This window comes from Lynx rufus, unplaced genomic scaffold, assembly GCF_022079265.1.
Source record: "Lynx rufus isolate CCGP_SWC_20201006 ecotype Redwood Valley unplaced genomic scaffold, mLynRuf1.p SCAF_19, whole genome shotgun sequence".
Lineage (NCBI taxonomy): Eukaryota > Metazoa > Chordata > Mammalia > Carnivora > Felidae > Lynx > Lynx rufus.
In genome coordinates, this window is record NW_025814833.1 from 2525260 (window position 1) to 2549302 (window position 24043).

The following is a 24043-nucleotide window of genomic DNA, read 5'->3' on the forward strand; positions in this document are numbered from 1 at the left end:
AGAATGATAAAGTAATTTATGAGATAATTAATATTGAGTATATTAGTAATACAAAGAATACTTCAGACATTATAGGAATGATTCAAGAAGGATTTACTGAAAATACCTGTATTGCAGAAAATGTCCATTTTTAAAAATAAAAAAAAAGTGAAGCCTGAGTGGCTTCACTCCGCTGGCAGTTCTTACTATATAGCAATCATTTGTGTGTTTCCTTCTAGAGGACCTTCTTGTACTCATGAGCTTCTGAGACTGCCAACTAGCAGTAGATGCAGACCACTTAGAGTTCTGCATGGAGAACCCTCTCAGCCAAGGTGGTTGCCTGATCAAGAAGAGCCACAGGTCCAGGCACTTCAGCATCTACAGGGAGCAGCCAGGGTGTTCATGCCACTACGAGCTCAGGACAATGCACCTAGGCTTCTACAGGGGCAAGCCCAGGCACCTCAGAGACTACAAGGGGCAGCTCGCGTGTTTAAGCCACTACAGGCTCAGGTTAAGGCGAAGGCATCTAGGCCCCTACAGATGCAGGTTAAGGCACCTCCAAGACTACGGAGGGCAGCCTGGATGCTCATGCCACTACAGGCTCAGGTTAAGACACCTAGGCCTCTACAGCTACAAGCCCAGGTACCAAAAGAACAGCAGGCTCAGGCCGAGCCCCAGGCATCAGAAGAGCCACAGGATCTGGACCAGGTACCAGAGGAATTTCAGGGTCAAGATCAAGTACCAGAACAACAACAAAGGCAGGGTCAGGCCCCTGAACAACACCAGGGGCAGAACCAGTTACCTGAACAACAGCTGGAGCAGAACCAGGTACCTGAACAGCCAGAGGTACAGGAACAGGCTGTTGAGCCCACACAGGCAGAGACTGAGGCAGAGGAACCTGAGTCATTACGAGTACATGCCCAGGTATTCCTGCCCCTACTGTCACAGAACCACCATGTGCTGTTGCCACTACATTTGGATACTCAAGTGCTCATTCCAGTAGAGGGGCAAATTGAAGGGTCACCTCAGGCACACATCTGGGCACTAGAGCCCCCACAGGCAGTTGGCTCAGTTCAAGAACTGATAGAGGGACTATCAAGAGACTTACTTCGAGCACCAAACTCACATAACTCAAATCCACTTGGTCCACTGCAAACCTTGATGGAAAGTCTGTCTTCAAACATGTTTTACTCTCAACCAGAACAGGCAGGGAAGAAAAAATCAAAAGTTTCTAGTCTAAGGCAGGCATTGGCAAAAAGACTATCACCAAAGAGGTTCCGGGCAAAGCTATCACAGAGACCTGAAGAGTTTGAGATCTCAGATTTAGAAGCCTGCAGGAGAAGGTGCCAGCGCAGATGGGAAGATATCTTTAATCAGCACGAGGAAGAATTGAGACAAGTTGCAAATGTAAGACTTTCTGATATTTTTACTGAATCAAATATGCAGAGAAAACATACTAGTCCATGCTCATGTTTTCCCTCTGTAAAACCAAATGAGCTAAATATTCCTTGTGTCCCAAAGAAAATTAACTTAATAATTTGTGCTTCAAATAAATTATCCTAAAATTTCCAGGTAATTATGACTAAATTTGAGAAAGAAAAAGTTGCTTGAATAATCCAGGTAATTGTTTAATATCTTTGTAGAGATATAGCTTTAATTATTAGTATTCTACCTATTATTCCCTTAACCAATAAAGGAACACTGTATAGACCTTTAAAACTACTATTTTGGATATTTAAAAATTATTGCCATAGCTCAAACTTTCAAATATAACTCATTAAAATTAAAGACAAAAGAACAACTTTGGTTTTACTCCTCTAACCTCTAAGTTAATTTGCCTTTTTCCCCATAGAATGCTGAACTCTGCTATTTAAGTGAAGTATACTATTTTTTTTTATTTTGCATGTTTAAATCAAGGTTAAAATGAAACGGTAAAGCAGTTTCCAAAATATTTTGTATATAGTTACCATATATATGACTTGTCTCACTAATGTTCCACTATTTTACATAATTAATGAAGTGTCTGCCTTGAACATGACATAAGTTACAAATTCATCTCTGCACTCTTTTGAAATGCAGTATGCTACTATCTTTAGCTTATTTTGGAATAGTCAAAACTTCATTCTTTCAAATCCTCTAAAATAATTTGGCTGGAGTTGCTGAATTCAATTTGGCAGATCTAATCTGACAGTGAAGGATTTTGTGGTCTTTATAAGCAAATTAATGAGGTCAGCAGGATTAGGAGAGCAGTTGTTTTCTAATACTTCACAACACCCATTTACATAAAGGAATCCTAAATTAAACCCTGGTGTCAAAATCCATTTATCTGATAATAATTAATGTAGTAATTACAAATGTATCTTGTCTGAATGTCTGGATAAGTGAGTCTTTTGGTTTATGTTCATTGAGCCAATTAAACACATATTATTTCCCTAACATGTTTAACTTGAGAAAAGGTAGAAGCAATAAGCAAAGAAAGGACCTAATTGGCTAATATCAATGAGCGCTAGTAACAACTGAATTAACGGGTTTTGCATTTATAAAAAAGAGTTGTATACATTCATGCAAGACCCATGGCATTGGTAGCATGACACATACTTATTGTCATTCAGTGTTTTAAGTATATATGTGAGAAGCCATTCTAACATGGAAGAAAAGGTCAATAAATAATAGTTACCAATCCCATGACCCTAGGATCTTGTACAGGCATTCATATCTTTATGTGTGATTCTTAACAAAAATATAAAAGAAAAGAAAAGAATTAATATTAAATCAAAGTCATAGATCTTTTGAATTACCTAAAAATTTGTTAGCATTTAGAGACGTATGTGAGTTCTTTAGCCAAAGGAAAGAAAACTAATTTTCATTACTCTGAGTTGAAGAAATAATATTGATTGGCTTAAGTGTGAAAACAGAAACTTTCTTAAACTCCTAGAGCTCAATTAGTGAGAAATATTTGCACTGCTATATTTCAGATCTTCCATTGCACAGGAGGACCAAACTTTGTAATTATAACTGCTTACTAAAAGTGACAGTTTGAGATTTTGAGGTAAGCTTTAGACCGGAGATTCTTAACCTGGGTCTAACAGATTAGCTGCAGGTGGTCAATGATCCCCCTGAAAATATATGCAGATATCTGTGTCCATATGCAATTAGAATCTCCTCAGATTCTTTTTTTTTTATTTTTAAAATTTTTTTTGAGAGAGAGAGAGACAGAGAGACAGAGACAGAGTCCAAGTGGGAGAGTGGCAGAGAGAGAGAGGGAGACACAGAATCCGAAGCAGGCTACACATTCTGAGCTGTCAGCACAGAGCCCGATGCAGGGCTTGAACTCATGAGCACAGCCATGAGAGCCGAAGTTGGAAAGTCAACCGACTGAGCCACCCAGGCAACCCTAGAATCTCCTCAGATTCTAAAGGGAATCCAGAACCACAAACTATTAGAATCTTCTGGTTTAAATCAATTTTAATATTTGAAAATTATTCTTTTAAATTGTACATTGGGATGATAGAATTACTCATATTATTTGTATTTTAACAACAATTAAAATATTTATTTTCCTTTTTGTTTCAAAGGACAAAGAAGATGAATCATCAGACAATGATGAAGTATTTCATTCAATTCAGGCTGAAGTCCAAATAGAACCATTACAGCCATATGTTCCAAATCCTAAAGGAAATGAAGTAAGCTTCTCAGTATGAGTTGCCGTGACATTAAGTGCCTAAAACAGTGGTTCTTAAACTTTTTGGTCTCAGGGATGCTTTATACTCTTAAACATTGAAGACCCCCCAAAAACTTTTGTTTATGTGGATTGTGTCATCCAATATTTAATGTATTAGAAATTAAAACAAAAAATAAAATATTTACTAATTCATTTAAAAGTATTATATGTCAACGTAAGAAATAATTTTTAATAAACAATAACTATTTTCCATTTTGCTTAATGGAAAACAACTGGATTCTCATATGTGCTCTGCATCCCATTTGTTACCATATATTTAGTATATGCTAAATGAATTATGTGAGTACAAGCTGGCTTCTCACATATAAGTAATTGGGAAGAGAGAATCTTCATAGCTTTTTCAGATAATTGTGGATATTCTTTGATAATACACTAAAGCTAGGGAACTGGAACTTAAAACCCTATCAGTGAAATTTTGCATATTCATAAATATTAAAAAATATTGTTCTATTATTTGCTATGAATAGATGTTTTACTCATGCACAATTTTGTATCTTAATACATTGGTCAGTTGGAAAATATTATTTCAATGTGTATGTAGATCTTTCCAAATATTTACACATTTCATTATACAACATCAATAAACAGCATCTATTAATATCACCAATTTCATCAGAAAAATGATTATTGATAAGCTGCCAAGTGCATGGTGACAGATAATAAATTTAAAATTTAAATTTTTACTTCAAAGCTCAATTTTATCACTACTAACAAATAACATCAGTTGTTTTTTCCTTGAATTGACTGGCTAACTTCACTGATTTTAAATAAAATGCCTGCCAAATGCCCAAGTTGAATAATCATAGTTGTCTTGTCATTCTTTTAAGTAAAAACATTGCTCATAAAAAACTTGGGTAGTTAAGCTTATAACACAATCACACATACCTTTTCCGTTCATTGTCTCTGTTCTGTTTATGACAGCATCTGGATCATTTAATCTGTGGTTTATTTTCTTACACTAATAGGAATAATCAAGTCAGTCCTCATAGCCAGGATGATTCTGTTTTCACGACTGTATTAACAGCATTTAGCATAGGGTATTGGTGAAGCCCAAGTTGCAGGTTCAGTTCCCATAAGGACAAGATATTATCATCATAGCTAGCATTCATAACAGCTAGTCATCTAGAAATTTCTTGATCACTAAGGATGAATCAGGTGGCTGAGTAAAGAACTCAAATTCTTGCCTTATTAATAGTGAGTCAGAAGTCTCATTGTTCTTAATCAGCACAAGGGTCCCAGATCACTATATTTCTTCCTTCTAGATGCTTCACAGTGATATCTTTCATGGACAATTATTCTTTTTTTTTTTTTATGAAGTTTATTGACAAATTGGTTTCCATACAACACCCAGTGCTCATCCCAAAAGGTGCCCTCCTCAATACCCATCACCCACCCGCCCCTCCCTCCCACCCCCCATCAACCCTCAGTTTGTTCTCAGTTTTTAACAGTCTCTTATGCTTTGGCTCTCTCCCACTCTAACGTCCTTTTTTTTTTTTTTTTTTTCCCTTCCCCTCCCCCATGGGTTCCTGTTAAGTTTCTCAGGATCCACATAAGAGTGAAACCATATGGTATCTGTCTTTCTCTGTATGGCTTATTTCACTTAGCATCACACTCTCCAGTTCCATATGTTACTTCTGATACTAACAGTCCTCTGGAGTGAATAACAGAATATTACTTTATAAATACTAACCACTGGCAGAAGGAACATAAACTGGATTGTATTATTTAATTACAAAAGGCCTTATGTCTCCCTCTCTGCCTTATGAAATTATGACTTTACTCCTACTCTCAGATAATTATTACCTTAAGCATGCCTCTTTAAACAGGAAATATAGGGGCGCCTGGGTGGCGCAGTCGGTTAAGCGTCCGACTTCAGCCAGGTCACGATCTTGCGGTCTGTGAGTTCGAGCCCCGCGTCGGGCTCTGGGCTGATGGCTCAGAGCCTGGAGCCTGTTTCCGATTCTGTGTCTCCCTCTCTCTCTGCCCCTCGCCCGTTCAAGCTCTGTCTCTCTCTGTCCCAAAAATAAATAAACGTTGAAAAAAAATTAAACAGGAAATATAATGAGTTATGCCTGACTGGTTTGGAATACATCATTTGCCTCATACACACTATTCTTACTAATCATCTCCTTTTTGGGACCAAATTCCTCAAAATTCAACAAGCCAATTCTTATTAGGCATTAGTTTTTCTTATTTTTGGCCTTTATCTTTTCTGAGGCATCCTGGCCTCTGGTTTACTAGTGTCAATAAACTTTCTGAGATCAGTTTAATGAACCAGGGAGACCTAGTCTGGGTCAATATAATGCCAGGGCATGTGAATCAAATATGGAAAAAGATGCTTATTATCCATACTACTAAACATGTGGTTACATTTGGAAATACACATTACCAAACAGGTGAACAATTAACAACATTTTTCATTTCTTATCGATCACAACCTTGATAAGTCACGTTTCTAGAACCTATAGAATGACTTTATGAGCATGAAAATGCTAGAGTTTTTAAAAAAATGTAACATGTTTAATTTTTCTTTCTAAAGAATCTAGTGTGACTACCTTGTTGAATGCCAGAATAACCTATTTGTTTTGGTTAGTTAAAAAGTATTTTAAGTAGAAACCTAATGATACAAAACTAAATGAGGCAAGGCAACACTACATGGTCCTATCTACTAATGTTAGCAGAAAATAATGTGCCCCACTGATGGATGCTGATTCATTATATGTGCTCTTTTCTCAAGCATTTTGCTGCATTAGATGAAGGAATAATTAATAGAAACCAAACTAATTCATTTAGATTGACTGATTGTCATAATATAGTCAAATTGTAAAGTGAAAAAAAAACATACTTTCTTAAAGGTGGGACAGTTTTGACTCAAGAGATTTTAATGATGTATTGTGTGTGTGTTACAGCTTTTGAAAATCTAGGGTTAGTTTAAAAGGGTCAGTGGGTGAGAAGTTTGAGCTTAAATTCTGAGTGAGAAATTTGGACTTGATATAAAAAGTAATATGAAAATATAGAACATTAAATTAGCAGTTGTGAGACCTATATTCTGATTATAGATATCCTTTAACTTGATGTAAATTCTTAGAAAAGTTATTTTCCTCTCTGGGGCACAGATTATTCAATACGAAAATTAAAGTGTTTGATTATATAATGTCCAGAATCTGTTATTATACTAAAATTTAAGGATACCATCAGAAATTATGGTTAAGCAGCTATAAAGTTATACTAAAATTAGGAAAATACAATCTATTTATGAAAATCAGATTTTATATGTTGTATTTTTAGGAAAATATCTCTATATGAAGAAAGGAATCTTCATCCATAGATTAATAACTCAAAAGAATTTATGATAAAAATTTTTACCACAGTATTGCCCTGTGTCTTTAAGGTCCAAGAGAGATCTACTTCAGTGCCTTACAATCAAGATTGTGCACACTATGTCAAGTTCTCTTCAAGGTATGTGTCTCTAATTTCTATATTCAAATTGCTCATAACTTACTACTACATGGAAAATTAAAAGGTATTTATTTATTTGACACTAAGTTTTGTGTAAAGTCAAAACTAAAATATTAATGACGCATCACCATAAATGATATTGTTGACCTACATTTAAAACCTTAACTGCAGCAATCCATTAACTATATCTTTTACATTTGGATATACTGCAGTCTCTGTGTCATTTAGTTTTATAATTTGCTGATAAAATCCACAATTTAATTTAAAAAATCAATGAATTCTTGGACAGCTTTCAATTAGTATTTTATAATAAAAAGATGTGAAGTTTCACGTGTATCATGTACTTTGATTATACATTTTATCATGTAGTACATCATGAATCTCATGTACATGTAAGACACATTAAAACACTCACAGAATTCCTAACCTCAGAAGCTAATGGCATGGAATGGACAAGCCTGAAATGACCTAAGGGAAAAATCAAATCTAAATCTCAATATTATATCAATGATATTTTATAACAGTCACTGTGCCTTTAATCTCTGTAATATTGGTGATCTTCAGTGATTTTCAAAGATCGTGTTTCATATTTTAGATGTTTGTGCTTTGTGTTATATCTAAAAACTAAATTTTAAGGTAGATTTTCCTTAAAAATTATACCCCCTTCAACTCCAGATTATAATGGAGAGATCTTATCCTATATTCATTCACTCAGTCTTTACTAAATATTTATTGAGCACCTACTATATTCAAGACACTGGACAGTATGGACAGATTGCATAGTGTTGATGTTATGTAGTATGTATATTCCTACTTCATTATTACTTAAAACCCCATATATTCCTACTTCATATTACTTAAAACCCCGTATATACTTAAAACCCCATTAAAGTTTCTGTTAAACTACAATTGGCTGTTCACATTTTAAAGGGATTGTTGAATTTATGAATAGCAAATATATTAACTTTAAATATGATTAAATTTCTAAAAGTAATTAATTAATTTTTAAGTTTATTTTTTGAGAGAAAGATAGAGCACGAGCGTGGGAGGGGCAGAGAGAGAGAGAGAGAGAGAGAGGAGCCCAAGCAGGCTCTGCACTGTCAGCAAAGAGCCTGAGGTGGGGCTCGAACCCACAAAAGGTGAGATCATGACCTGAGCCGAAACCAAGAGTCAGATGCTCAACCCACTGAGACACCCGGGTGCATCTTAAATTTATAAACTTAATTTAAATAAAACTTGAGTCTTTCCTGAAATTTGGGGTCATAGAAAAGACTCTAGTATGTTCTAGGCCTAGATCAATAACCAAAGTCCTTCCTATATTGAAATTCCAAAGCAACTATAAAATTTAGCAGCACCAGTCCGAAAAAGCTTTCTGAATATTCCCTGAATTTGAATGTTAAAAACTAGTGTCCTATTTGTATGTCCATTCATTTAGCTAAATCAGGAACATTAAATCTAAACCAGGACATTAAAAAACGCAAACATCAAGCTTTTAAAATCAGGATGATCACAGTGGAATATTTGACATGACAATAAGTTTTTATCTTGTTAAAATCAACGCATACATATTAAGTTATGTTTATCACTGTGTTACTAGGTATATAATAATATCTGAATATTACCTTAAAGAAAGTTTATTGAATTTTTTGAAATTAAATACGATATGTAAAGGAAACATATACTATATGGAAACATTTTATTTGTATTTTGGAAATTGTTTCTCTGTTCTAGATAAAATAGCACATTTGGGGGAAAATGGAAATTTGAAAATTTTACTTCAGCTCTACTTATTTTAGTTTGGTATATACTCATATAGTTAAAATTTTTTGTTGGTATTGATGTTGAGCTATATATTCCCTTTATGAATATTAGGACATGGCACATGCTTTTCTGTCTTTTCATTTAGTGTTCCTCAGCGGTCTGTTTTGGAACAAGTTCAGAAGCCCATTGACATCAGACAAAGGAGTTCACAAAATCCTCAAAATTGCCCAGCAGTATCAGGTGATTCAAAGCACAAAGTTTAAACAGTCAAAACACGGACCTAATATTTAACAGTCTGTATTGCAGAAGTTAAGAAAGAATTTCAAGAAGAAATGAATCAAAAGTGTTAAGGAAGCCAAGTAGAATTAAGACCAGAAGGCCATTGGATTTGGCAATTGGGTGGTCATGGGTGACCTTTGAGAAATGGAAACTAGTTTTTCTGAAGTTTATTTTTCTCTTTAAGTTGGGTAGTAGTTAGGAATGTGTCTGGGGAGGTGGGAGATGTCAACTTTAGTTTCTGTACCATGTGTGAAAAATATGGGAAAGGAACTTGGGAGAGACCGTTTTAACAGGCTAAAATGTATAAGCAATCTTTAAAATATTGAAATATTAAGTGGAGTAGTTTTAGGCATGTGTTTTATTTATCAATATGTTATTTCAACACCCCAAAGTAAAATATATATAGTATCTCATAAACATCCCTAACTCTTACAAATTGATGTTTTTACTCAAAACACATGAAAAGTTAATAAAATCATACAAAATCACTTCACAATTTGTGATAATACTTTCAAACAAGTATTTTATCTTATGATATGCTTTTGAGAGTTTAAATGAATTATAGATTTGTGAAATATTGAGATAAAGCTAAACCTTATGTCTTAGATTATAAAATCTGGCACTATGTACTTTTAACCAACCTAAGTAAATTTAGCAAGGGCAAAATGCCTGACCGAGTCCTCAAGTCATCTTTAAAAACGTAGAACACAGATTTTATTAAAATGTTAATAACAAAAAAGGCATATAAGTGTACTGTATAAAAATCAAATATTTTGAAGACCTGAACTTAAAAACCCCATTCTTCTTAGGAGACTCAGATAATGGTAGAATTCTTTAAATAGTAGTGTCCTCTCATACAGAAATATTGTCTTGTGAGAAAATAAGCTTGCATGAAAAGTAACTTTAAGAATATTTTTCTCAGAATCTTTCTGGTTTGACTAGGACTAATTTTGCTAATACTGGGAAAACACCTAAATTTTTAAGGTTTATTTATATTGCCTTTTCTTAAATAAAGAAATTATATGAACATTGGTAAGGGGGAGAAGTGGATTGCATCTGTGTAGGTAATAGCTGAAGTTCTTTTCAACTCTAAAATTCTATTATTTTATTGTGTGTGCTACTTAGACCTAGATTACATACTTTACTATGCAGGAAATCAGAGCAGCTTACCACAAATTTGCCTCAAAATCTCAAACACTCACCCAAATTTCTTATTTAGCCTAACAACATACCCACAGACTTGAGAAAAAAAAAGTTTCCTGAAGAAAGATAATAAATTGCAAAAGTACTATGCCACAAGATACAGACATAAATTGTAGAGTACATTCTGGATAATATATTCAAAACATAGAAGTGTTTGCAAATACATGATTTTTGGAGTTGTGGTGTCTATACCATAGCTATAAATAGCAATATTGCAAATAAAAAAAGGGATAGTACTGTTTATCTTCAATGTCCAAGCACACTAAAACAATAAGCAGGACATAAGTGCCCCCTTAGTGAAACTTTTTCTGGGGATACTCACCCAGATCTACTGATTTTTGAGCCTAAATATTCTCACTGGATTTTAACCACAGGTGCTATTTACTATACCATAAATCTTAATGTCAAAACTCCAGACTTCGAATCCAGGTAAATTTGCATTTTTAAAGATTTTTTTTTTGTATTTTTAAGTAAGCTCTACACCCAACAAGGGGCTTGAACTTCCACCTCGGAGACCAGGAGTTGCAAACTCTATGGACTGAGCCAGCCAGGCACCCCTAAATTTGCATTTTAAATGGCAATATTTACACTATAGAATTCAGCTGTGCATTGTGATAGCAAGAGCCACATATGGCTTTTAAAATTAAAACTAAAATTAAAATGCCAACCCCTCAGGCACACTGGCAATATTGCAAATGCTCAATAGCCATGTGCAGCTACTAGTACTGTATTAGACAATGCAGATACAGAACATTTCTATCACTGCAGAAAATTCTAGTGCACAACATCATTATAGAAAGATTCCCAGCTTTATAAAAAGCATTAGGTTTTGTCTCTTTTCAGTTGTTCACTTTTCAACTGTATTGAAATACTTCAAGATATATCACTGAGTGGAAATTGGGGGATTAAGATTGCAGGGTCAACTCTCCTCTTGAAAATGTTGTCTAATCTGTCATCTTCTAATGCACTGTTGAGCTCTTTTTCTACTAGTTAGTATGGGAGGCCAGTGATACCACCTAGCTCTTCCTATCCTAGATACATATTATTTTTTAAATGAAACTATTTGTCTACCAGTCTTACTGGATACCTTCTCACACAGAAATATTTAGCAAGTGTACACTTAATATTGAAAACAGAAAAGCCATGTAGATCTACGACAGAACAAACCTTGAGCCTGCCATTACTCCTGAAAACAGAAATCTAGGATTTTGGCCCCATGATAATTTATTAGGTGGTATTTCCTGAATGGAAAGAAGCTACAAGAAACATACCAAGGTATTGAACTGGTACACTATAAAAATGAACGCAATGGTTGTGGTCATCACTTACTAATGTCTTTCTGGCATTCTACAGAATCTTCTTCTGAGGAAGAGAGTCCTGTAACCTGGAGGAGGTCCCAGTCATCACCGCCTTATTCTACTATTGATCAGAAGTTGCTGGTTGATGTCCATGTAGGTTGCCATCTTAACTCTTAACACATTTATCTGTTTCTTAAAAAACTTCTTTAGACCTGCATATTTTCATCTTCACTTGAGGGAAAGGCCAAAGTGTTGTTTTTTAATTAGTATTTCAAAGATAGATTTCCATTGCTATGTGAGTATGCAGAATATGAAATCTAGAAATTAAGCTTGAAATGGAGAAACTTTAAACTGATCATAAAATATTTTATATTCACATGCTTTTGTCAGAACATGTTCAGATAGGAGGGATAGAAAGGTCTTTGTAGAAGCTAATCTCAAATCAAGGAGTAAAAGCTAGATGTTCACTTTTAGCTAATATAATTTTTTGGATTATGAGGTAATACATAAAAATAACACATTTGGAGAAAAATAAAATGCCCTCTGACAGCATAAGCAATAGTCTGCCAGTTGTTTCCACAGTGTGCTTTCAGGTCACTCCATTTTACTTTTGTATTATCCCTACCCTCCACATACACATCTTTTTCAGATTGCCTAAAGATTGCTTATATGACACCATACTTAAAGGTGCATTTATATTAATTTGGTTCTTAGAAGTGTTTGAGTTACTTTAAGACAACCTATGTACAAAACTAGAGCTAGGAAATTAAGTATCAATTTTAAGAGCTACGTTTTAATCCTAATATCAGAGGATAAAATGAAAGGGAAAAAATGAGTATACCCTCTATAGAGCATCAAATAATCTGTTTTACTTTCTATCACCAAAACAAAATGTCTACTCCTCAGCAGAAAAGTAGGGGCAATAAAAAACAAAGTGAATAAATTTTTCTCTTTGTGATCCAGAAAGGCCATTAATGATCATAGCCTGAAGTTTGGGTTTTGGCATTCAATCTTAAAAAAATGCTGGCTTTATCTTGTAAATAAATATCTTCATTTCAATTGAAAATATATTTTAAAATATTGCCAGCTTGGAAACTTTCCAATCTAGAAGAAAATAAAAGGCTACTAGAGACTGCATTAACCTTTCTTGTGCACACAGGTTCCAGATGGATTTAAAGTAGGAAAAATATCACCCCCTGTTTACTTGACAAATGAATGGGTAGGCTCTAATGCACTCTCTGAAATCTTCCGGAATGATTGGTTAACTCCTGCACCTGTCATTCAGCCACCTGAAGAGGATGGTGATTATGTTGAACTCTATGATACTGGTGCTGATACTTATGGTGATGATGATGATTCTAATGATGCTTATGAAGATACCTATGACCATGACAATGGCAATGATGGCTTGGATAACCAGGTTGGTCAGGTTAATGATATTGGTGAAGACCATGATGATAATGACAATGATGAAGCTATTGATGACAAAGACAATAATCATGATGATGCTCCTTGTTGGCCAAGGTTGGTTTTTCTGGATTACTTGTACTACCAATATTTTAGAATGGTTCAATTATTTGCATGTTTGTTTTACTTTCAAATTTTATTACCAAAAGGGTGAATGAATTGCACTTGTATATTAGTAAATGGTTCATTTTTCAATAATATATTTAAATTATTTTGATGCAAAACACTTCATTTTGCATTTTTATATGGTATATTTTATTAGTATTCAAGTATTATGTTCCTTATAACTGGAATTGTTAATGTTTCTGTTAAAATTAGTGCTACTGAGCCATCTTATGCTGTAAAACCACAGTGAGTATATGAAATGGGGTAACAAATAGTGTGCTACGTAATAACTGTGTGATGAAACCCTGATATTGCAAACAAAATCTCCAAATTTGCTGAGAACAATGAATTGCAAACTTGACTTTCACCTGATAATTTTAGGCTGAAACTTACTAACATGGCATTATTCTTGGAATTCTGCAAACTGCTGTAACTAAATTCAGTACTCATTCAGTTTTATCTTCTTATAGAGCAGCTGCCAAAAGTGGTAATATTTAATGAAGTGATGTTTTTGGCATGCCACCAGTTGTTTGCTATATATATAGTTCCTTTCTCCTGCTCAAAACAGGCCAGTGTGTTCTTATTTACATATGCTCATGGTTTCTGTTTAAACTGCTCTCGAAGAAGATTACTTAATATAGTAAATGTTTACATTTTTAGAAAAATTATCAGTGGGAGAATTGTTTGCTTTATAATATTGAAATGCATATATTGTTTGGTTAATTTTCAAATGTTATTGGTGGATATACATGGCAGAACAGATACAGATCATTCAATAGTGTTTTTCTTTTTTGCCAACTAAAAAATCTACCAGGAATTCCATTCTCAAATAAATTTGCTTTTGGGGGTGCCTAGGTGGCTCAGTCGGTTAAGTGCTGACTTCGGCTCAGGTCATGATCTCGCGGTTCGTAAGTTCAAGCCTAGCATTGAGCTCTGTGCTGAGAGCTCAGAACCTGGAACCTGCTTCAGATTCTGTGTCTCCCTCTCTCTCTGCCCTTTCTCCCACTCACACTCTGCCTCTCTCTCTCTAAAAGATAAACATTAAAAAAATAAATTTGCTTTCAGAATTATCTTAGGTATATGTTTATGTTGTGTCTTAAACAAAAAAAAATCATTGAGACATTTTGTTAAGCTTGGTGTTCTTGGCAACTAATTAAATGACTCTCTCAGCTTAATGAAATCTATATTACTTATTTCCTGGTGATGGTAATAGAAAAAATCAATGGGATTCTGTAGCGAAGTAGTCAATACACATGTTAGAAAATTGAGGCATATATTAAAATCAACAGAAATTAAATATATTGCAAGAAGAATTATTCGATGTTGTGGTTGTGCCAAAAATATGGGTTTGATCATTTATGTGGTTGTGAAGTTGCTAATGCATGTAGTCTATTATTTAAGCAAAAAAAAAACATATTCATGCTGCTAACCTAACACATGTTCCTAATAAAGGATGCAAGTTCTCTTCCATCTGCCATCCACATGCAATTGAGGAATTGGTGGAGGTTATGGTGTCAATTCAGTATTTAAGATTGACAGGATATAGGGATATTTTTCTTGTCCATATCATACCGGTAGTGTTCACATAGAACAAAAATGTTCCTAGAGGTGGTACATATGTATCAGACACATCTGAATTCTGTTTTATTTGCTGACTTTCAAATGTGTTTGTATTCGGTGGCTCTCTATCATTAATTGGATCTTGTTATCAGACCAAGCTATGGCGATGGAAGCTACAAGCAAGATGGTAGAGATGGAAATGATGGTGGAGAAGGGACATGCAACAGCTATGGAAGTCAGAGAGTCAGTAGAAGCCATGGAGGAAGTGTAGCCAGTGGGGGCAGTGCGGCCATTGGAGACCATGAAGAACATGGAGCCAATATAGGCAATGGAAGAAGAGTCAAGGTAAATGGAGGTAAGGGAGTCAGTGGAACCAATGAAGAAAGTGGAGCCTTTGAACTCAGTGAAGGAGAAAATTACTCAGAGACAGCAGAGACAGATGGTCAAGGATTGGAGAGACTGACATCCCAGGACTTTGAACATCAACAGGAGGTAATACACCATTTGAAAAGGAGAATGAATTCCTCACCTTGTAAATGTGTTTTTTCATGTGATATTTCACATTTCCAGCCATTTCATATATTTTTAACTTCCATCCCAAAGGCTTAAACATTTTAAATTATAGCTATAGGTAGATCTTTACTTCTTCTCATTTGTATGGTTTCTATTTACTTCTAGGGACAAAAATGTATTTTTTGTTTGCTTTTATTACTCAGATCACACATTTTGGATAGTGTCTCTTAACACATACATTTTTTTTCTGGGAAGTTGTCATTGTGGTAAAATATACATAACATACAATTATCTATGTTAACTATTTTAAGTATACATTTCAGTGGCATTAAGTACATTCACAATGTTGTACAGCCATTATTACTATTAATTTCTACAATTTTTTCATCATCCCAAACAATTAAAACAGTTAACTCCCTATTATGCCTCCCACCAGTTCCCAATAACTTCTATTCTACTTTCTATCTAGGTATCTTATATAAGCAGATCACACAATATTTGTCCTTTTGTATCTGGCTTATTTCACTTAGCATAATATTTTTAAGGTTTATCCATGTTGTAGCATTTATCAGAATTTTATTCATTTTTAATCAATGAATTCATTCATTTTTAATGAATTCATTTTAATGAATAATATTTTAATGAATAATATTCATTTAATATTCATTTAATGAATAATATTCCATTGCATGAATATATCACATTTTGTTTATCCATTCATCTGTTGATGGTCACTTGGGTTGTTTTCACCTTTTGGCTATCATGAACAGTGCTGCTATGAATACTGGTGTACAACCATATGTTATCGGGGTGCCTGTTTTAGATTATTTCGATTATTTTGAGTGGAATTCCTAGATGTAGAATTGCTAGAGTGGAATTGCTATATTCTATTTTAACTTTTTGAGGAACTATTAACACATAGTATTTAAATAGAAGTAATGTATTGTGTTTAGACAATGATTTTATCATTCACAAAACATTACTAACTTTATAAATAGTTTTAAAAATAGTCAAATAGCTTCACAAATGCCAGATCAATAGGAATGATCACAGAGATTTCCTGGAGCATGTGGTATTTGAACTAATTCTTGACAAACAGGAAGTTCTTAGATATCTGAAAACACAGGTGATATTCCAGACAGAGGGAAGATCATGCCAATTTACTTTCCCAGACTGTTGTCCTATCCCACAAACTGGCTTACAAGATGCCATGCTCTTTCATGAATTAGTGCCCTTATGCAAGCTGTTCCCTCTGTCTGTCTGTAAGGCTGCCCCCTCACCTCTTCTCTGCTTGGGTAATTAGTCATCCTCATGATCCAACTTATATAATATCTTTGACTTTTCAGGATGGAATTATATACCCCTCCCTGTGTGCTTGCAAGCGTTTTGCCTATAGTTTAATTTTAGTACTTGTGACATTGTATTTGGTTGTTTACTTGCTTTTCTGCCATACTAGATTGTGAACTCTTACAAGGCAGAAGCTATGTTTAATCCATCCTCAATTACTTTTCTCTGTCAACTCACCCAATCCCAGGGTCCAAACTAGGAGTTGGTCTATGATAGATAGACACAATAATTACGGAAGAAATTGAGGAAGGAAGAAAATTCCCTAGATAGTTTCCAATGGGAAAGCAGTGGGAAAGACTCTCTCTCTCTCTCTCTCTCTCTCTCTCTCTCTCTCTTCCCACCCCCCTCCCTACTTGTCTATCTAAATTAAAGACATTAAAACAGGATACCCTATCAGTTTTGTTTTCTTACCCCTGGGTATCTCTATCGCAGGGAACAGTTTTTGACATTTACAGAACGAATGGGTATTCTTTTCATTTTAATTTAAAAAAGACATGTTGCCATACAATACTTTTGTTGCTGGAAAGGTCATAAAAACAAGTCTTTGACAGGGCAGTACAGCTCTCTCAATGCCAAGAATCACTGTTTAGATGCAAAGAAATGCTTATCAATAGAAAGGCTTACCAAAAACAGTTGGTATGTTTTGCACAGGACATGGCTCCCCACATACATTCTGTCCATTTTGTGGCTTTTATCCTTGAGTTTCTTCTACGTAAGTTGATGGAAGCCAACCAGATTTTCAGTGTGGCATGTTCACCCTAGAATTTGTGTTGGTTGATATTCCATCATTAGCTTTGTCATAAGACAAAATAGAATTGATACCCCCAACTCTGGTGACTTTTTTATTTTTTCAAGTGGCTGTTTAGCATGGCATAGCTGAACATAAGCTTTAAAATCAAACTTTGGCTTCAAACTCTGGCCCTCCTACTTATCTCTATGACTTTGAATAAATTATTTAACTTTCATAAGCGTTTGTTTCCTTGTAAGTAAACTGAAGATAATTATACTTACTTTTTGGGTTGATATAAGGATTCACAATAATATGTAAGTAAAATAACTAACAGTGTACTTAGTATATAATAAAATTCCACAAATATTAGGCCCCAAATTTCACAGCTAGGGATTTCAAGTTCATTGAATTTTTCCTCTGACATCAATTGTCTCAATGGATGAGATTGTTGAGTTCTTCTGAGAAATGTAGATTTTAAAAGGATAGGGGCGCCTGGGTGGCTCAGTCAGTTAAGCTGCTGACTGGGCTCAGGTCACGATCTCACTGTATGTGAGTTCGAGCCCCACATCGGGCTCTGTGCTGACAACTCAGAGCCTGGAGCCTCTTTCAGATTCTGTGTCTCCCTCTCTCTCTGTCCCTCCCCCACTCCCGCTCTGTCTCTCTTGCTCTCAAAAAATAAATGAACATTAAAAATGTTTAAAAAAATAAAAGGGCACGGAATTATAAATGCTACAAATTTTGCATTCTCTTTTCCAAATGACCTCTAGGCATATTATATTTCTTTCACAGTTAATCTCTGAATAAAGTCAAAATTGGTTTTTGATCTTCTTTTAGGAGCCAGGTGGTAGAAGTGAGGCCTCAAATGCCGTTGCCTCAGATGCTGCACCAGCAGCACCTGATGACAAGAATGACAGCATGGATATATTGGAAGCGTCAACACAATCAGGTTTTTCTGCCAGCCACTCATCTCCTTCTAATAGTTCTGGGAGGGCTGCAAATGCTGACTTTGCCAGTGCCATCTGTAAGTATGTTAATATAATCTCCAAATGTTGTAGTCTGTTCACACACTGTAGTGTTTGACCACTGGTTCATTGGTTCATGATCCGAAAAGAATGAAATCATTCTGATATTCAGTTAACATAAATTCAGATGAATATATGCTTTAAAAAATATATTCTTCACTGAGTCTTTATGGCACCTAAATTTGAACTACAAGTACGTATGGGGCACCCGAGTGGCTCAGTCGGTTAATCTGACTTCAGCTCAGGTCATGATCTCACAGTTCATGGGTTCAAGCCCTGTGTCAGGCTCTGTGCTGATAGATCAGAGCCTGGAGCCTGCTTCGGATTCTGTGTCTCCCTCTCTCTCAAAAATAAATAAACATTGAAGAAAAAATAAACTACAAATAAGTAATCGAGTCCCTCATCTGGGTTTATTATTTTTTGGCAATCTAATTGTGGTAATTTGAAATACATTCATATTCAGAAAAGTACTTTAACTATCATGATTTGTGTTATCTGATGGTTTAGGAGTTACAGAAATGATAAATCCTGGATAAACAAAATACAATAAAGGAAAAGAAACTTTTCTATGCTGTGTCTTATTTGTGGAAACATTCAAGCATATTTGGTGTGTACACTAGTAATTTCTCTGAATATCTTACCTTTACTTCTTCACAGTGTATGCTGGGTTAGTGGAAGCACCTGAGAAATCACCTAAGCCACCATCTGAAGTCAACGTTAACCCACTATATGTGTCTCCTGCATGTAAAAAACCACTAATCCACATGTATGAAAAGGAATTCACTTCTGAGATCTGCTGTGGTTCTTTGTGGGGTATGTTTAGCTTCTTAAAACTGAGTTGTTCCTTTTTAAAGAATATATTTTTGGGGCGCCTGGGTGGCGCAGTCGGTTAAGCGTCCGACTTCAGCCAGGTCACGATCTCGCGGTCCGTGAGTTCAAGCCCCGCGTCAGGCTCTGGGCTGATGGCTCGGAGCCTGGAGCCTGTTTCCGATTCTGTGTCTCCCTCTCTCCCTGCCCCTCCCCCGTTCATGCTCTGTCTCTCTCTGTCCCAAAAATAAATAAACGTTGAAAAAAAAATTTTTTTTAAAAAAGAATATATTTTTATCAATGTAGCAAACTTGTGAAAAATCATAGATGTTAAACACTTGTTTCTTATTACTAAACCATTATCAAGCAAATAAAACATATTTATTTATAGTAGTTCATTTGTTCCCTTTTTTTTACTGATTTCTTTTCACTCAATTCAGTTTGATTTTTGATGCTTGAATTGTCAATTATCCCTACCCTTTTTATTAACTTTGTGGGTATATATATATATATATTTAACTTATATGTAATTAATGTAATATTGGATTAGACTATGATTATTTAAAAATTTGAGCTTAGTATTTTTTTAAAAAATTTTTAAATGATTGTTTACTTTTAAGAGAGAGACAGAGTATGAGTGGGGGAGGGGCCAAGACAGAGGGAGACACAGAATCTGAAGCAGGCTGTAGGCTCTGGGCTGTCAGCACAGAGCCCAACACAGGGCTTGAACTCATGAAGGGCAAGATCATGACCTGAGCCGAAGTCGGTCACTGACTGAACCACCCAGGCGCCCCTGAGCTTAGTATTTTTTTTTTTGTATTTTATTTTATTTTATTTTTTTTATATATGAAGTTGATTGACAAATTGGTTTCCATACAACACCCAGTGCTCATCCCAAAACGTGCCCTCCTCAATACCCATTACCCACCCGCCCCTCCCTCCCACCCCCCATCAACCCTCAGTTTGTTCTCAGTTTTTAACAGTCTCTTATGCTTTGGCTCTCTCCCACTCTAACGTCCTTTTTTTTTTTTTTTTCCTTCCCCTCCCCCATGGGTTCCTGTTAAGTTTCTCAGGATCCACATAAGAGTGAAACCATATGGTATCTGTCTTTCTCTGTATGGCTTATTTCACTTAGCATCACACTCTCCAGTTCCATCCACGTTGCTACAAAAGGCCATATTTCATTCTTTCTCATTGCCACGTAGTATTCCATTGTGTATATAAACCACAATTTCTTTATCCATTCATCAGTTGATGGACATTTAGGCTCTTTCCATAATTTGGCTATTGTTGAGAGTGCTGCTATGAACATTGGGGTACAAGTGCCCCTAGGCATCAGTACTCCTGTATCCCTTGGATAAATTCCTAGCAGTGCTATTGCTGGGTCATAGGGTAGGTCTATTTTTAATTTTCTGAGGAACCTCCACACTGCTTTCCAGAGCGGCTGCACCAATTTGCATTCCCACCAACAGTGCAAGAGGGTTCCCGTTTCTCCACCTCCTCTCCAGCATCTATAGTCTCCTGATTTGTTCATTTTGGCCACTCTGACTGGCGTGAGGTGATACCTGAGTGTGGTTTTGATTTGTATTTCCCTGATAAGGAGCGACGCTGAACATCTTTTCATGTGCCTGTTGGCCATCTGGATGTCTTCTTTAGAGAAGTGTCTATTCATGTTTTCTGCCCATTTCTTCACTGGGTTATTTGTTTTTCGGGTGTGGAGTTTGGTGAGCTCTTTATAGATTTTAGATACTAGCCCTTTGTCCGATATGTCATTTGCAAATATCTTTTCCCATTCCGTTGGTTGCCTTTTAGTTTTGTTGGTTGTTTCCTTTGCTGTGCAGAAGCTTTTTATCTTCATAAGGTCCCAGTAATTCACTTTTGCTTTTAATTCCCTTGCCTTTGGGGATGTGTCGAGTAAGAGATTGCTACGGCTGAGGTCAGAGAGGTCTTTTCCTGCTTTCTCCTCTAAGGTTTTGATGGTTTCCTGTCTCACATTTAGGTCCTTTATCCATTTTGAGTTTATTTTTGTAAATGGTGTGAGAAAGTGGTCTAGTTTCAACCTTCTGCATGTTGCTGTCCAGTTCTCCCAGCACCATTTGTTAAAGAGGCTGTCTTTTTTCCATTGGATGTTCTTTCCTGCTTTGTCAAAGATGAGTTGGCCATAAGTTTGTGGGTCTAGTTCTGGGGTTTCTATTCTATTCCATTGGTCTGTGTGTCTGTTTTTGTGCCAATACCATGCTGTCTTGATGATGACAGCTTTGTAGTAGAGGCTAAAGTCTGGGATTGTGATGCCTCCTGCTTTGGTCTTCTTCTTCAAAATTCCTTTGGCTATTCGGGGCCTTTTGTGGTTCCATATGAATTTTAGGATTGCTTGTTCTAGTTTCGAGAAGAATGCTGGTGCAATTTTGATTGGGATTGCATTGAATGTGTAGATAGCTTTGGGTAGTATTGACATTTTGACAATATTTATTTTTCCAATCCATAAGCAGGGAATGTCTTTCCATTTCTTTAAATCTTCTTCAATTACCTTCATAAGCTTTCTATAGTTTTCAGCATACAGATCCTTTACATCTTTGGTTAGATTTATTCCTAGGTATTTTATGCTTCTTGGTGCAATTGTGAATGGGATCAGTTTCTTTATTTGTCTTTCTGTTGCTTCATTGTTAGTGTATAAGAATGCAACTGATTTCTGTACATTGATTTTGTATCCTTCAACTTTGCTGAATTCATGTATCAGTTCTAGCAGACTTTTGCTGGAGTCTATCGGATTTTCCATGTATAATATCATGTCATCTGCAAAAAGCGAAAGCTTGACTTCATCTTTGCCAATTTTGATGCCTTTGATTTCCTTTTGTTGTCTGATTGCTGATGCTAGAACTTCCAGCACTATGTTAAACAACAGCGGTGAGAGTGGGCATCCCTGTCGTGTTCCTGATCTCAGGGAAAAAGCTCTCAGTTTTTCCCCGTTGAGGATGATGTTAGCTGTGGGCTTTTCATAAATGGCTTTTATGATCTTTAAGTATGTTCCTTCTATCCCGACTTTCTCAAGGGTTTTTATTAAGAAAGGGTGCTGGATTTTGTCAAAGGCCTTTTCTGCATCGATTGGCAGGATCATATGGTTCTTCTCTTTTTTTTTGTTAATGTGATGTATCACGTTGATTGCTTTGCGAATGTTGAACCAGCCCTGCATCCCAGGAATGAATCCCACTTGATCATGGTGAATCATTCTTTTTATATGCTGTTGCATTCGATTTGCTAGTATCTTATTGAGAATTTTGGCATCCATATTCATCAGGGATATTGGCCTGTAGTTCTCTTTTTTTACTGGGTCTCTGTCTGGTTTAGGAATCAAAGTAATACTGGCTTCATAGAATGAGTCTGGAAGTTTTCCTTCCCTTTCTATTTCTTGGAATAGCTTGAGAAGGATAGGTATTATCTCTGCTTTAAACGTCTGGTAGAACTCCCCTGGGAAGCCATCTGGTCCTGGACTCTTATTTGTTGGGAGATTTTTGATAACCGATTCAATTTCTTCGCTGGTTATGGGTCTGTTCAAGCTTTCTATTTCCTCCTGATTGAGTTTTGGAAGAGTGTGGGTGTTCAGGAATTTGTCCATTTCTTCCAGGTTGTCCAATTTGTTGGCATATAATTTTTCATAGTATTCCCTGATAATTGTTTGTATCTCTGAGGGATTGGTTGTAATCATTCCATTTTCATTCATGATTTTATCTATTTGGGTCATCTCCCTTTTCTTTTTGAGAAGCCTGGCTAGAGGTTTGTCAATTTTGTTTATTTTTTCAAAAAACCAACTCTTGGTTTCGTTGATCTGCTCTACAGTTTTTTTAGATTCTATATTGTTTATTTCTGCTCTGATCTTTATTATTTCTCTTCTTCTGCTGGGTTTAGGCTGCCTTTGCTGTTCTGCTTCTATTTCCTTTAGGTGTGCTGTTAGATTTTGTATTTGGGATTTTTCTTGTTTCTTGAGATAGGCCTGGATTGCAATGTATTTTCCTCTCAGGACTGCCTTCGCTGCGTCCCAAAGCATTTGGATTGTTGTATTTTCATTTTTGTTTGTTTCCATATATTTTTTTATTTCTTCTCTAATTGCCTGGTTGACCCACTCATTCGTTAGTAGGGTGTTCTTTAACCTCCATGCTTTTGGAGGTTTTCCAGACTTTTTCCTGTGGTTGATTTCAAGCTTCATAGCATTGTGGTCTGAAAGTATGCATGGTATAATTTCAATTCTTGTAAACTTATGAAGGGCTGTTTTGTGACCCAGTATATGATCTATCTTGGAGAATGTTCCATGTGCACTCGAGAAGAAAGTATATTCTGTTGCTTTGGGATGCAGAGTTCTAAATATATCTGTCAAGTCCATCTGATCCAGTGTCTCATTCAGGGCCCTTGTTTCTTTATTGACCGTGTGTCTAGATGATCTATCCATTTCTGTAAGTGGGGTGTTAAAGTCCCCAGCAATTACCACATTCTTATCAATAAGGTTGCTTCTGTTTATGAGTAATTGTTTTATATATTTGGGGGCTCCGGTATTCGGCGCATAGACATTTATAATTGTTAGCTCTTCCTGATGGATAGACCCTGTAACTATTATATAATGTCCTTCTTCATCTCTTGTTACAGCCTTTAATTTAAAGTCTAGTTTGTCTGATATAAGTATGGCTACTCCAGCTTTCTTCTGGCTTCCAGTAGCATGATAAATAGTTCTCCATCCCCTCACTCTAAATCTAAAGGTGTCCTCAGGTCTAAAATGAGTCTC

The 24043-nt window shown here is 35.7% G+C and overlaps 1 protein-coding gene across 1 annotated transcript in view; it reads left to right on the forward strand.

Annotated features, from left to right (window-relative positions):
* Window positions 1–24043, forward strand: part of NRK (Nik related kinase) — a 166789-nt gene that overhangs the window by 120749 nt on the left and 21997 nt on the right. Inside the window, exons 13-21 of the mRNA XM_047082137.1 lie at window positions 219–1386; window positions 3555–3662; window positions 7113–7180; window positions 9087–9181; window positions 11777–11874; window positions 12881–13245; window positions 15006–15345; window positions 18278–18464; window positions 19123–19278. Coding sequence (XP_046938093.1) covers window positions 219–1386; window positions 3555–3662; window positions 7113–7180; window positions 9087–9181; window positions 11777–11874; window positions 12881–13245; window positions 15006–15345; window positions 18278–18464; window positions 19123–19278 — 2585 coding nt within the window. The remainder of the gene's footprint in view (window positions 1–218; window positions 1387–3554; window positions 3663–7112; window positions 7181–9086; window positions 9182–11776; window positions 11875–12880; window positions 13246–15005; window positions 15346–18277; window positions 18465–19122; window positions 19279–24043) is intronic.